The 16,159-nt window shown below is 42.2% G+C and overlaps 1 protein-coding gene across 4 annotated transcripts in view; it reads right to left on the minus strand.

Annotated features, from left to right (window-relative positions):
- Positions 1 to 16,159, minus strand: part of ITSN2 (intersectin 2) — a 337,690-nt gene that overhangs the window by 252,143 nt on the left and 69,388 nt on the right. For all 4 annotated transcript variants that reach the window (XM_029596037.1, XM_029596039.1, XM_029596038.1 and 1 more), the window contains exons 6-8: positions 15,576 to 15,776; positions 8,989 to 9,085; positions 5,498 to 5,640 (exon numbers count right to left, since the gene is read on the minus strand). In XM_029596037.1, the coding sequence (XP_029451897.1) occupies positions 5,498 to 5,640; positions 8,989 to 9,085; positions 15,576 to 15,776 (441 nt within the window). The remainder of the gene's footprint in view (positions 1 to 5,497; positions 5,641 to 8,988; positions 9,086 to 15,575; positions 15,777 to 16,159) is intronic.

Here is a 16,159-nt window from a genome sequence, read left to right on the forward strand (position 1 = left end):
CGATGACTTACTGAGGCCCGAAAGAGTGACAGAGAACAAGTATTGAAGCAGATCTTTTAGAGCACAGGCGAAAATGTTAAAGATGCCTACCTGACATCAAGATGAAAAACGCTTCCAAGTCCATTAATGGCTATTGGAGGAGAAGTCCATTAATGGCTATTAATCAATTTTACTTAGGAAATAGCCACTGCTATTAATTGCATCAGTAGCATGGGATCTTCTTAGTGTTTGGGTAATTGCCAGGTTCTTGTGGCCTGGTTTTGGCCTCTGTTGGAAACAGGATGCTGGGCTTGATGGACCCTTGGTCTGACCCAGCATGGCAATTTCTTATGTTCTTAAAAACAGGTGCTCTGCTAGAGACCACTTCCTGGGCAAAATCACAATGTCCTTGATTTCCTTGGAGGACAATGATGAGACTATCGAGTGCTCAACATCTATGCCTTCAAGTTGAGGGAAGGGAAGTACGGGTGAAACAGACGATTCTCTTCCTGAGTAAGTAGAGCCAGATCAGACCCCAGAGTTATCAGCAGGCAGACAGATAATCTGTCAAGGTAAGATAACCACATTTGCTTGGGTCAAGCTGGAGTAATAACGATAAGATGTGTCTACTCCTTGAGATCTTCTGTATCATTTTTGGCACCTATGAAAATAGAGGAAAGGAATATAGCAGGTCTGCATCCCACTTGAGCAGAAAAAAGTGTCGAGAGCAAATCTGAACTTGCTTTGAAAAATGGAGCAAAATTTGCTAACATTCCAGTTGTCTTCTCATGCAAAGACGTTGATTGATAGGCTATTTGATATCTAAGGTTACCTATCTCAAACACCCTAGACCAAGGACCAATCATGGGGGGTGAAAAACCCTTTTGAGGTGATCCACCAGCAAATTGGAGAGCCCAGGAAGGTAAATTGATTAGAGGAAAGCTCTGTGATTGTAAGTCCATTCCAAATTTTCAGAGATTCCTGGCAGAGGATCCAGGACTCAGTGTTCTTTTGTTTGTTCACATAAAACATTGCCTTTTGGCTGTTGGTTTGGATAAGAATTCTCTTTCCCTGAAGGAGATGCAAGAACACTCTCAATACACGTCAAATAGCTCATAGCTTCAAGAGGTTGATCTGAAACAGACGTTCTGTTGTTGACCAGTTCCATGAGTTCGGAAGGAGTCCGCTTGTGTGTCCCACCCCCTGGTGGATGCATCTATTGTCAGTGTTACTTGGTGAGGTAGAATTTGAAGAGTAGCACCTACTTGATTATGATACTATCTCGTTTTCCCACCGATAATCCCCCTCAGGCCCTGCTTTTTGACAGATACCACATCCCGATCTGAGAATCTAGAGGTAAAATTAGACCCTGCCTTTTCTATGCGCCCACATATTAAATCCGTTGTTTAGGTTTCATTTGCCATATTATGCCTATTACACCACTTAAAACCATTTCTTGATCATGAAGCCTTCCAACCTATTCGTCAATCTCCTGATTACTGTAACTTTATATACTGGTCCCAACTAAACATCATTGATTTCTTCCAGGCTACTCACAGGTGTAGCAATACCTAAGAATATCTCCCTGATTCTTAAGTCCCTACACTGGCTACCGGTGTACTGGTTTGTTCAATATAAATTAGCAGCAATAATCTTCAATTTATTAAATGTTACTTCTGTCTGGATAGTCTCGTTGTTCAAAATTTATATCCCAGGAGGGAGCCCCCCTTCTGAGTTAACTGTGCTGGTTTAATGGAGCATATCAGATCTGGAGTCTCCAAACAAATTCCACAATGAAGGTAGTGAGATGGAGATAAGGATGCCCATATGGAAGGAGGTAAGTGCAAGCAATCTCCTCCAGGACCCACCAAGGACTGTTTCGGCTTAGAGTTTGTCGAAGACACTGGGAACTGGTGTGCTGATTGTTGCAGTGCTTACAACCCCCATGATGTCTATTTTCAGAGAACCACAAAATGACTGTGCCAGAATCTTGTGTAATGACTGATCAAAACGTTAAAACATCGATGGCGCCAAGGCTGGGTAATGTCAGAGTTGAGGCCCAAATACATCAATGATGCATGCTTCAGTGCCGACTTAAGCTTCGGTGGCATTAATCTCACTGTCATTTCAATGCATGGCATTTCTTTTTCTGCGCCGACAAGCACCATAAGGAGGGAAATGTAGCCTTCTTGTGCATTAAGGGGCTCGCTGACCCCTGCTCTTCATGCTTCCGCATCTTGCTCCACCCCCACACTATGGTGGAGCTAGAACCAAGTACTACAATTGGGAGAGCTTTGCTCAAGGAGTTCCTGCTCAACTCGGCAGAGAAGAAGCCCGAAGAGGTCCTGTTCCAAAAGGTGGAAAGACTCCAACTTCACTGTTCTTTCATTTTCCAGGCCCTGTTCCTCTGGGACATCGGCGACATTCGACTGTGTTGTACTTTGGACATTGAAGCGTGGGCCCTTGGTCACTGTAAGAGATGACTCCTCCCACAGGGCCCTGCCCTGTGGGGACTTGCAGCAATAGGCTAGCTCTAGGCAGAGATGGACACAGAGATATCTCTTTATTGTACTGCAATGTAGATGGTAACCAGAGGATCGGGTGAGGATCCCAGCTAGGAGAGGAGAGCCAAATGATACTGTTCCATCTGTATGTAGCAGAGTGGAATGGCGGTTCCACAGTCTCACCAGGCCCACGGTGCAGGGTGCTCTGGAGTCTATGGAGAGAGAGATGAAACACAGCAAAGACAAAACTGATGCGGCAGTACTCACTCTGATGCTGGTAGTTGTAGTAGGAGAGAGCTCAGAGGAGCAGAGGTCTCGGACGTGCAAGGCCCCGAGGAGCGGGTGCCTTAGGCGTCCTTGTTGGTAGCAGGTTACCCCGGAGGGTAAAGAGGAGCGAGGCAAGGCCCCCGAGGATCGGGTACCTAAGTTGTCCTGGAAAGAGCGTACACAAAGCGGGAGCGTCTGGTAGCGAGGACAGATCAGCATGGAGGATTCCTTGCTAACTTGTAGCTTGATTTGTGAATTGGGTTTAAATGTCCTGAGCTTATGATGTCATGCGGTGGGGATGCCCCCGAGGTTCCCGCCATGACGCACGTAAAGGACGGGGCTCTGCGCGCGTGCCCTAGGTAATCCCAGAAGAAAGATGGCGAACGCAATCACTCATGCCGGACTGGAGACGCCGGAGGTGTCGGTACAGAGAGGCAGAGGTAGCCATCTTCCCAAGATGAACGGAGTTAGGCAGAAGAAAGGTAAGCAACAGAGGGCACAGCAGACGGCCACAACAGTCCGTAGTCACAGCAATTGGCTAAATGATGACCTGGTCCAAAGCATTTTTAACAGATATTGCATTTGTCAGTGATGGACATCTTGCAGTCATACAAACAATCCATAAAGCCACAGGAGATGCTGCCTTGGAGCCAAACATCTGCATGTGTATGTATGATATTATATATACATATATATATACACACACACACACAAGGCCGCAGCATCGAGGCCACACCCCTTGACGGCTTCGGAGGAAGCCACTCATGCACCTCGAAAGCATCGAGGGTGGCCATTTGTGCACCTCGACAGGATCGAGGGCCTGGAATGACCTGAGGCATCCATGGCCACTGAAGGTCCTGAGGCATCCATGGAATGGACTACTCCGCCACCTTGAAGCCCAAGGCGCTTAATGACTCTGGTGCAAGTCCACAAATGACTACAGCACAGAAGGCCCTTATGGCATTGAGGGCACCCCGCCACTTCGATGGCACTCAATGGCAATCCTGATCCCGACATCGATTCGTCAGAGCAATAGTGCGCTGGACACCGAAGTGCACGGCAACCGTTACTGGACATGGCACTGAAGGTTGGCAGCAAGCTGCTTGCCCAGGCTCCTGCTCACCCTCTCTCACAAGGACACTGCACGGCAAGCAGAAGAGGAGGCTATGTTAACCAGAGCTCCTGCCCGTGGAGACTAGTTCCTTTGAATGTAGGGAGGATGAGTTCTCACCCCCACAGGAACAGTGTGGTCCTCGATCTCTGTACTGTCTGAACCTCCATCAATGGCGGTCAATCGGTGAAATGACATGGAACTCCTGCCCAGGTAGAATTCAGGTGAGTCCCCAGGCTCAGCGGCTTATACAGATTATACACAGATTGCATTCAGTCAGTCCTGCCAGCACCTGACAAAGGTACAAAAACAGACAGAGCAAGGAATGGACACAGATACTAAACCGCCAGTGCAGTTTTTGATTTTTTTTTTTAAGGGATAGAATAGACCCTGCTGGACTGCACAGTGACTAAGGCCCACCATGCAGCTGGCAGTCAAAGGAAAGAAGAAAAAGGAAAAGAAAGAAAACTAATGTAAGATAAAGGAAAGAAAAACAGCTGCAGCTCTATAAAAAATCACTTACAAAAACTGTGAGGAGAGAGCAAAGCTGAATACCGTGAGACACATGGCTCCCGTGACCACACAGTTCCGCGGAGAAAAAAAAAAAAAAAAAAAGAGACTGAGGGACTCTGCCTAGGGGGCAAGGTGATTAGTACAGCTGCACATGCTCAGTAGGGTATGTTTGAAAGTTCTAGAATCTGTGAAATCAAAGTTTTGTGCTGCGCTCCATCCAATGATGTCACCCATGTGTGAGGACTACCATCCTGCTTGTCCTCTGTTGAGGAGTTGCCAAAGCAGCAAGAAACCTAAAGCAAGTTAGAACTTTTAATAGAAGACAAAAAAAGATAAAGTAAGCAAAGACAGACAGAGAAGGTACACGTCTATGCATAAGTTCGGATAAAAGAAGACACAAAGCAGTACATGCACAGGAACTCCCATGAATGTTCAGTAGTAAAAAATTTACTGAGCTGGAGAGATGGGTTAGTTAGTGTCTTTATTTGATATATCACCTTTAAGTAAAATATCAAGGTAGTTTACATTAATGATTCTATTTGGTGCTGTCAGATGACATCACCCACGTATCACAGAATTCAGCCCTGCTTGGAAACACAAAACATTTTAAGAATTTTGCTCATATATACTAAGTACTTCTACTAGACTCTGTTTTCTCTTCTAACCCCCTCCTCACCTGAGATGGCATAATTGGGTACATATCTGGATCCCTTGCCAGCTCTGAGGTCTGCAGGGATGTCTCTTCTGATATAATCTCTTAGTACCACTTATCAGAATCAGGAGAGGTTGCCTTAGTAGCAGCAGCTGCCTTACTGCCAAGCTCCAGCACACCTGAACCCTGCCAGTGCCACTAGACAGCAGACAAAGCCATCTCCTATTTTAAAGTTAAAAAATAAAGCATGATCCCATGAAGATATTTTTATAAATCAGAGCTGAATTTGCTCTTTTTTGATACAATTTAAACATTTTATATTCTGTCATTCCATATCTAGATCACAATGGTTTACAGATAACATTCATAATATTAGTATTAAAAGGAAAAAACATTTATAAAATGAAATGATTATAAAATAAACTAGTAATAAACATCAAATTGCTCTCAGCAATATCTTAATTTACAAACCTGAGAGGTATCCACTCATGGTTTTATCAAGGCTGTTAAACTTCTGCCTGTATTTTAATCTGGAGGCCTGTGGAACTGCCCAGTCCAAGGACCCAGTCTTTGGTGAATTTCCAGTTAAAGATGTGGTAGAGGAAGAATTGGAACTATAAATTAAAAAACACATAATCTATATTAGAATAATTCAACACAATTCACAAACACGCACTGACACATGATTCACTTAGATAAAGCATTGTACAGCAAAAGCCTCATTACCCAGCAATGCATGGGGCACAGTCCTCGCCAGTTAGTCAAGTATGTATTTATTTTATTGAAAAGATTTATTGCCCACTCTATCACCAGTTCTAGCTTAACATAAGAACATAAGAAGTTGCCATTCTGAGTCAGTCCAAGGGCCCATGAAGCCCAGCATCCTGTTTCCAAATGCGGCCAAACCAAGTTACAAGTATTTGGCAAGCACCCAAACATTAAGTAGATCCTATGCTACTAAAGCCAGTAATAAGCAGTGGCTATTCCCTAATTCAACTTGATTAACAGCAGTTTATGAACATCTCCTCCGGGAACTTATCCAAACCTTTTTTAAACCCAGCTACACTAAATGCCTTAACCACATCTTCTGGCAATGAATTCCAGAGCATAACTGAGTTGAGTAAAAAAATAATTTTCTTTGATTTGTTTTAAATGTGCTAACTTCATGGAGTGCCCCCTAGTCCTTGTATTATCTGAAAGAATAAATAACCAATTCACATTTTCCCATTATAGTCCTTTCATGATTTTATAGAGACTTGTCATATCTCACTTCAGCTGTCTCTTCTGGGTAACAATGAACATTTGTAATCAAAACAAACATATAAAAGACCTACAAACTAATACGGAGTATGCTGGTTATTTGAGTGAGCACTTCTTTCTATTCCCCCATGCTCTCTATTTATTTAAAACCTTTTTGGCAACAGTCCCTTTCACCCAGTACTTAGTATAGAACCACAGGGCCATAAAAGAACGCACATGTATGCACTTCTCACTGCACAGACGCCCCCACTCCCATGCAACCATGCAGTTGGAAAAAAAAGCCTCATTGCTAGATGCCAGTTAGTGGAGCTTTTCAGTTAGTTTGGTGCCGGATAATGGGGATTTTGCTGTATTATTTATACGTTACACAGGAAACGCTCAATATAGAGCATAGAACTACAAATTTTGTATTTCCACATTGTACACTATGCTAAAAAATACCTAACAGAGTTAGTATTAAAAATGGTTTGGGGAAGGGCATCAGAGGGGAAGTAAAAGAATTACAGGAAAGAAACAGAAGAACTGAGGAAATGAATCTGTAGAGGAAGAAATGTGGTTTTAAGATCAACCACATTTAGAAAAGCAAGTTGTTCACCCTTTAACAGGTACTTCTTTTTTTTTTTTTTTTTTTTAAAGTTGTTCAACAATAAAAACAAATAGCTCAAGTGACTGCATTAGACATGGAAAGTAATGCTTTTCCAGAGTTTTCTGGAAAGATCTACAGGCCTTCAACATGCATGCATTGATTCTTCCTATGTTACTACATCCCCAATGCTCTCCTTAGTTCTGTTACCAAAGTTTTGACTGAAAAACAACTTCAAAAAGAGAGGGGGATGGGGATAGGTACTTGTGTCTGGTGAATGGTTGACTTCAAACTGGTAAGCAATTCACTCTTAGGGTACTCTCATGAGAGATGGCTGTTACACACCTTGTCAGTTTCCTTACCCAGAAGGATGGAGCCTGTTTTTCAGACTTGCTCAAGTAGAACATAACCACCCATTTGTCTGTTTGAACAAGGACAATCTTGTTGGCCACCCGAGTCCTGAAAGTCTTTACAGTAATACTTTTCAACCAGGGTCTACAGAACCTAAAATGCTCTACAAGCATCCCTAAACTCTGTTTCACTCAGTTTTGAAGTCATTTGAACATTACTACTCCTAGGAAGATTCCCATCCCCTCCACCCCACCTTGTTCCAACAATCACAGCTGCTGCTGCCTTCCAGCACAACTTGGCTCCCATTGAGTTTGAATTCTGTGATGCCCAAACTCCCACACGGATCTTGTGGTCTCACGAGAACAGCTTGTTTCAAAAGCATTGAGAATCAAAGGGTCCTGGAAGACAACAGCCTCTCTAAGGGCAGTGGCAGCTGCAAGTACTGGAACAAAAGGGATGGGAGGTTGGGAGCAGCTGGAGACTTAGTGGTGGGTGAAAGGTGTAGTTTGTGATTGCTTGAAGAATGGTGACGGGGGACAATTGTAGATTGGCTTTTTGCAGGGAGAGAGAGCGAGTGCATAGGTGTATGTTGAGGGATAAGCTAATGAATAAGGAGGGAGAGAATCTTGGGACTCTGAAGAATTTTACAATCTATTATAGGGTGCCTTAACCAAAAAAAAAAAGGTTCAAAACCACTGCAATTCAAAACTTCCTGTAGCCCCAGAAGATTGAAGTGAAGCTTCTTCTGAATGACGAGGGACCTGGGTGTGAAGGCCTAGTAGGTGAGCTCTCAACCTGTCCATTCAAGTTGAAAACATCTGTATTTAGGACAATTTGGTAAATAGGAATTTTAGAAGGAATTTTAGAAGGGAATGGAATAGGAGAGCCAACGAACCAAGGAGTATCTGAGTTCCTCTGACACAGATGTTCTCAAGTCTGAGTGGCTTGATTCTACTGGGACTACAAGGCCAACTGGGCTTCTCATACATGTGCCAAAGGAATAATGTGAACTGTGAAAGCCATGAGGCCCAACATTCAAAAGGGACCAGGCTGATGTCTGCTAATTCTGACTTACTCTCACTATAGAGTTGGCCCTTTTGCAGAGAGATATTGGCTTAAGTAGTGTTTAGACCAAGCCTATAAATTCAAACAGAAGCCAGCCCAGTAGTTTAGTTGCTAAGTGCTGTGGACTTAGCAGAGGAGTAGCAGCTTATTGGTTAGAGCAGGGGACTATGAACCAGGAAAACCAGAGTTCAAATTCCACTGCTGCTCCTTATGATCTTAGGCAAGTCACTTTACCCTCCACTGCCTCAGGTACAAAATTAGATTGTAAATTCTCTGGGGACAGGAAAATACCTATAGTACCTGAATATAATCCATCTTAAAGGGCCAAAAAGCAGAATATAAATCCAATGGAAAAAAAAAAAACCTGCTATGTGGAAGGTCCCAGATTTGTTCCTTGGTTTTGGTCTTCTGCTCCCTAGGTCAGCCAGGATTGGAGATGCTGAGGAGACTTAACAGCCCCCCTCCCAATTCACCCAGCTCAGTCATCAAGATGGCAGTCTTCAACCAGGGACCATATATCAAGGCTCCTTCTGGAAGTCTACAATCATGGGCATCTGCAATATCCCAGCCCTAGCTGGTCCGAGCAGAATACCTTACCTGGGAATTGAATCCAGGTCTACTGCATGGCAATGTACAACCATATCACTGAGCCAGCCCTAGATATGTGACTATTAGCCTACAGTGTTTGTAACCAGTTACCTACCTGCTGGAACCTAAGTCAATCAGCGACTGTGCCTTCTGCATAGTAGTGCCAACATACCCTCCAGGCAGGAAACCAAAAGAACCAGTATGAGGCAGCGCTAAAATAAAAACATAAAACAAGTGGGTGTAAAAATTCATATACAGAGGTACTCATTAGGGATGTGCACAGGAAAGATCTCTTTTTGCTTTGTTTTTTGTTGCATTTTAATTCATTACTTATGCACATAAAATAAGTGCTTACTGTAAAAGGTGTTCTCCGCACACAGCAAGATGAATTAGTCATGGCATGTAGGGGTGACATCATCCAGTGACACCAAATGGACCTCCCTCTCTCTTAGTTGCTAGAGCTTTTGCTCTACAAAGCACATGTGGGAATTCCCATGCGGGCTTTGCCTCGTGAACTCTCTCAGTCGATTTCAGAACTAATTATACCTAGGTGTTCTACTCTCCAGGGAGGCAGGCAGGTATCCAGTACGGCTAAGTCGCACTGCTGTCTACAGAGAACATTGTTTGTGGTAAGCAAACTTGCTTTCTCCATCGACATGCAGAGTTGAATTAGTTATGACATGTGGGAAGTCCCAAGTTAAGGGCTGCAGTGGAGCTTTTACTGAATAAGCAACCTGGACCCCATCATGGAGTGTAGACTATGGGACAAAGAGGCTAGGCAGAACTGCTTGTCTGAATTTACTATCTCTCTGAGAGGTTGTCCAGACAGTAATAAGATGCAAAGGTGTGTACTTATCATCAAGTTTCACCTTTGCAGATGTCTTCAAGAGGTTCGGCTTGCAAATGAGCCACTGATGCAACCATGGCTCTACCTGATGAGCCTTGATGGTGTATGTAATTTGTAGTCCTGTTAATGTATAGCACTGCACAATGAAGTCTGCTAGCCAGTTGGACAGTGTATGTTTGACTACTACTATGCCCAGTCTGTTAGGATCATTAACAGACAAATAGTTGCAAAGCCTGGCAATAAGGCAGAGTTGTCCTTGTGAAGTAATCCAAGGCTCATTTACAATCTAAGGTATTTCTCACATTCATTTGCATGTAGCCTTATGAAGAATGTAGGTAACACAATTGCTTGATTAATATGGTAGAAACTTCAGGTGTGTATGGACCATCACCATATTGTGGAAGAACTGCATATAAGGCAGATAATGAACTAAAGTTGTCTTTTTTAAAATGTGTTTCTTGGACAAAATAAAACAGTGCTTATTTCCTAGCAGCTTCCCTAAGAAGCAAACCACCTTTTTGTAAGGGAATTAAGCTCCTTCACATTAAGGAAAAAAATGAAAATTCAAAAGGATGGGACATAAAAACAACAGTAAGAACAGTTTCAAAATCAGGGACACATTTACCCAGCATATGTACATAAGATATAGTGCAGCAGGCCACTTTATAGATAATTAAGAAGAAAACACAGACCCCTCCTCTCCGCCCCAAAGCAACACCCAGCATCCCCTAGAACCCAAGATAGTAGAGCTAGTGTCAGGAACCAGTCAACGGTAATCAGCCTGATATACTCAGGGATGGGAAGGAGAAACGATCTGCTCAATCTCAAGCACTCTCTCAACAAAGAATAGCAGCAACCCATATTTAAATCTCAAAACAGAAAGGGAGAGAGTGAAAGTAAAGAGAGTAAAAGAACTGCCGCCTAAATACAGAGCAGATAAAGAAATATATTGCCCCCATCCATGGGAAAAACCTATATAAGCAAGTAACATAACTCCCATAGAACGAACTCCTTACCAGAAATCAAAAGCATCTAATTACCAGTATATAAGAGAGAGAGAAAAAGAGATGGAAGACATAACAGTATGATATAGAAAAGAAAGAGTCCACAGCATCTTTTGCTCATGCACTCATGCGTAAATCCTTCCTCACAAGGCAGAACCATCACCAACAGCTTAAGGCAAAGAGAGAGCAGATACAAAAGTGACCCAATAAAAGAAATAGCAATAATGACAAAAACCAGAGGAGAAAGAACTGGGACATTTCAGTATAGCAATGATTAGCCAGGTGTCGAACAGTCCATCTTCCCATCCAACTGCTCTATAGGGAAGAACCTCAGCTTCTTCCTTTAAAGATGATGGTGCCTCCTTCGGGGTGCGACCAATGACTACTCAAGCTCTACCAGGATATAAGGTCCTCTTCTGGGTTTTGGTCTTCCTGCCAAATGGTTCAAAATCTACTTACTCTCCTCCAGATCTGTGATGCTGGGCTCCACCATCCCAAGAAAACTGCAAAGGGAAAGCCCCAATTGTATCATATCTGTTTGCCTCTTAACACAGAAGGGGGCAAAATTTTCCTCCTTACAAAGTGTACTAGGACAGGTCTTGAAATATTTTGATCTTTACTCCTTCATATTCCATTCCATCGTTACCCCTGGTGTGATTAAGGAGGCTTGTTTATCTTCAAAATAGTGCACACAAACTACAATGACCCTCAGAAGCCTACATTAGCTAGTCACAGTTTTGCAACCCCGTGGGCTCTATCAAATTTAATCAAGCACTCCCCAAAGCCCGGAATATAGATCTGGAAGATGCTGTTAAGCAACTTAGCAGTATTTTCATTCCTATCCAGCTCTGGGACTCCAAAAACTCAAATTATTCCATCACTAATGATTTTCCAGGAGCTTCTGACGCTCCTTTATTTCCATAGACATTTTTTCCAAACCCTTCATATGCCTATAAAAATCTGCTGTAAGGTCAATCTATTCTCCATTATGGATCTTTTCAAATAATCTCTCCTTTAAGCTTTTGAATTCATCTTTAAGATCATTAATGGCGTAACATCAGAATGAAGAAAATTTCCTTGACAAAGTCAGTGATAACAGATTCCATCACAGTGATGTCAGGGCTCTGTGAAGAACCAGATGGTATCTTAGCCACATTATTATCAGAAGTTAAGTCCTTATGGTCCGATGGACTACTAGCCCCTCTACTGGAACTTCACAAAGGTCACAGCATGGAAGGGATTCTGATACATAGTTATAACCACAGAGAGAAAAGATATCTTAAAAGGTATGTCAAAAGGCCAAAGCGTATCGTTATGCCAACAGAAAAAAAGATCACAGGCCAAAAATAAAATTTTTACATCGTCCTGGTCTCGTTAAACACACTGCTCAATACAAAAAAGAGTGGTAACAAAAAAAAGTGAAGAGAAAAAGATACATGGAGTTCTTATGCAAGAGACACTTCAGGCTGAAAAAGTGAAGGAACTGTGCTCACAACTGATCCGCAGTGCACAGCATACAATGGGCCACAGTCCCTGTCCTTTTTCTATCCCCTGGGTTCCAGACAACATGGCAGATACTGTGGATCCTCTTCTAAGGCTCACACTGTGGGCCCCAGCCTTTTCCCACTTCAGCTGCACTGACCGCGTGTATCATGTAGTCCTGGGGGAATTCTGCGCTATTGCGGAGCGCAGAATTCCCCCTGTGTAGAATTGCCAAATTCTGCGCAGAAAATGGCAAAAATGGAAGGCCCCCGTGTGCCGCGAACAGCTCGCCCAAGCCTTCATCTTCACCTTTGTGAAGTTCAGGGACTCATCTTCGCCACGAACAGAGGGTGAGAGAGAGCAAGAGGGTGTAAGAGAGATAGCATGGGAGGTAAGGGGGGGTGAGGGGATGCTTGAGTTGGGTTTCATAGAGGGAGCTTATATGAGGGGAGGGGTGGGTGAGAGAGAGCAGAGGGTGTGAGAGAGAGCAAGGGAGATAGGAGAGGGTGGTGGGGGGATGCTTAAGTGTGGGTTTCAGAGAGAGGGAGCCTATATGAGGAGATTGTGAAAAAGTGTGTATGTGTGTGAGAGATTGGGAGCTCGTGTGTATGAAAAAGGGATTGTGTGTATCTATGTGAGGGTGCTAGTCTGTGTGAGACAGAGCCTATGTGAAGGGGTGCATGAGAGAGAGACATAGGTAGCCTGTGTGAGGATGTATGTGTGAAAGAGAAAGAGAGCTTGTGTGGGAGTGGATGCAAAAGAGAGGGCCCTGTAGGAGGGGATGTGTGTGTGTGTGTGTGTGCGCGAGAGAGTGAGGGAGCCTGTATGAGGGTGTGTGTATGTGTATTAGAGAGAGGGAGCATATGTTTGAGAGAGGGAGGGAGCCAGTGTGAGGGGCAGTACTGAGAACAGGGTCAAACTCTGGGACTGGCAATACAGTGGAAGAGGTTGAGCCTAGAGGTGGAGGGGAGAGTACTGGAAGGTGGGGGAGTTGGGGCCTGAGAGGGCAAAGTGGCCAGGGAAGTAGGGAGAGCAAGTGGAAGTGAATTTCTAGGGAAATTCTGCTCAGAATATTTAAAATTCTATTTTAAGTAATAACTTTTTTCTGTATTAATTTAAAATGTAATTACTTAAAGACTGTCATGTAAATTGTGTTATTTTGACCAATATAAAGTTTTCAGAATTTTCTGTTTTTGTGCGGAGAATTCCCCCAGGAGTAATCATGCTATGAACTCATCCTTCCCAGGTACTGCAGAGCCACCAACTCACCTCCCTCAGCACTGCTCAGCTACTCTTCCAACAAGTCGATTGATTTGCAGGCCTCTTTTCAACACTTCACCAACTTTTCTCCCTACAGATATGGTGAAGACACACATCCGGTGCTCCAAAGAATGACTCACCATCCTGAACTTGCCAAGACATGGCTTAACCCTTTAACAGTCGCAATCTCAGCATGAACTGCTCAGCAGGTTGACTTCCATTCCCACTGCAGTTCTGCAGGACCGATTTCAGCTGGAGATCTTCTGGAGTACAAACATCCCAAGCTAGGCTCCCCGAGGCATAGGAACAGCACAGCAATGTCCAGAATGAGTAAAAATTCTGCCTCCATTCAAGGAGTTACAATTAGAAGTAGAGCAAGGAGCTGAAAAAAAGTCCCAGGGAGTAGTAAGCTGCCATCTTTGACACAGCTCTCTAGCACCCCCTATGAGGTAACGTTTATCAGACAAAATGAAGAATTTGTAGAAAAATTAGAGAGAGACAGAAGTAAACAATTGTACTGGTACTCAGATGCAAAAAGAATGAGGGAGCTCACGAGGCAACGCCACATAGGAATTCCTGCAAAAGTTCTTCCAGCTAAGAGAGAGAAGTCTATTCGATGCCACAGGAAATAGTTATCTATTATTTGTCAGGGCTAATTCAGTCCTGCTTGTCGTCAGAGAAAATGCATGTTTATTTTATTTAAATTTTAATATTTACATATCGCTTTATAAAATTTGTGCACAAGGTGAAGTACATCAAATTTAAAACCATCAACATACAATCTATACTGATTTATAGATAATTTCAACTAGAACCAAGAGCAACTTCAAATTCTATTAAATAGAACCTAATCTAACAAGGCTCTAATCCACCCAAAAACCTCTCAAAATGCCTTTAGTCCTTTTCTAAAATACATCAGATTTTGGCAGCAAACAGCAAATTCCATCAATCGCAGAAAAAGCTCTTCCTATAATTCCCACTAATTTAGCTTCTGACAGACAGAATACATAAAATGTTTGCTGGGAAGATCTCAACTGACATGAGAATTTTCAACAATGTAATCTATCTGCTAGAACTGAAGGACACATACCATGGATACATTTAAAAACAAATACTTAAATTTTTAAATTGCATCTTAAACGAGGAAGATAAAGCAATTTTTGTAAAACTGGGTGAATATGTTCTTTGATCCTAATATGTATCCATGTTCTGAACGCATCACAGTTTTTGCAAAGATGTCTGTAGAAAGCCAATGTTTTCTGCTTAACAATAAACCAGTTTCAAAATGACCAATTCCTGCAGCACTGCTGCCAAACCAGAAGTAGTTACAAATGATTTCAGCTGTGACAACTAATTCAGTTTTCCAAACACATTCTGACACACCGATTTAATTTGTGAGGTCAGAGAAAATATGAAGGTCAAACCTGACCCATATATTCTGCATTTCAGGAGTAATGGGCATTATAACCCCTATCCAACAGCACTTGGGAAGCTAAATCAGGAACATCATTTCTGGCTACTAAAAAGAACTCCGATTTCTCACTAATTTAATTTGCTGGCTTCCAACAGCAAGGCATCATTTAACCATTTCCATATATTCTGAAATATTTTTTCAAAGTAAAATACACATGGATATATTATCAGCATAAATGAAGTAGTGGAGACCAAAATTTTGAATGATCTTATAAATCAGTGCAAACAAATGTTAAAAAGAAGATAAGAAACTAAGGACCCTGAGGCACACCACAGGTGAATAAATAGGAGTAAGACTGATATTCACCCAGCTGTACAAATTGCTTTTTACTATATATAAATTAAAAAAAAAAAAAGAAATGAAAATCTTTTTAAAAACCATGCCACAGATCATCATATGCCTATGGCATCATATAAAATGGAACAAAATAAATGCACATTCCTATTTCTCATGTGCTGTATAGTCTCATTTGAATTATGAAATGCGGCTACTGACATTAACATAATGGTTTTGAAAATGAAATTATAATGTTTAAAATATATGTACAAGAATCAACTCAAAAGCACACTAGTTTCTTATCTAATGACAAGACAACGCTTTCATGGTTAAAAGCCTAGAGTCTCTTATATACTTACTTGAAGACAAAGGCACAGATAAAGGTTGGAGGAGATTGGATGTTCCATTTGGCAATGATGATGAACTAATAGAAGGCACCAGGGGACCAGACATAACCATGGGAGGAAAAGCAGTCACTGAATTCAAGGAGGTGGTGGGTGCTAAGGGGAACACTGAAGGCATGGATGGAGGGGTAGACAGATTTGGCATACTTCCCATTCCTAATTAGAAAATAAAAATATACTTTTTCATAATCCATTATATTATAGTTTCATGTACACATATGCAGAACAGCACTTATAGAAAAAATAAAGGGTAAAATGCAAAGTGTTCTCAAATCTAACTTCATTTACAATTTCCCAAGGGGTTTCTAATGTTCCCTATTTCCTCCTGAACATGCCATAGCTATATATAAAGTACAAAAACGGGAGAAAGTGTAGAAAACACTCATATACTAGTCTAACAATGAAGAAATAATTAAAAGCAACTAATATCAAAACCTTTTTAAGTCAAAGAAGCCAACCTGAAAGAAATAGTTTTAGCATACATTTTATTTTAGCATCATAAATGCATATTAGGCTGATATCACTAACATTGCACCAAT

The sequence above is a fragment of the Rhinatrema bivittatum genome, chromosome 3, assembly GCF_901001135.1.
Source record: "Rhinatrema bivittatum chromosome 3, aRhiBiv1.1, whole genome shotgun sequence".
NCBI classification, from domain to species: domain Eukaryota; kingdom Metazoa; phylum Chordata; class Amphibia; order Gymnophiona; family Rhinatrematidae; genus Rhinatrema; species Rhinatrema bivittatum.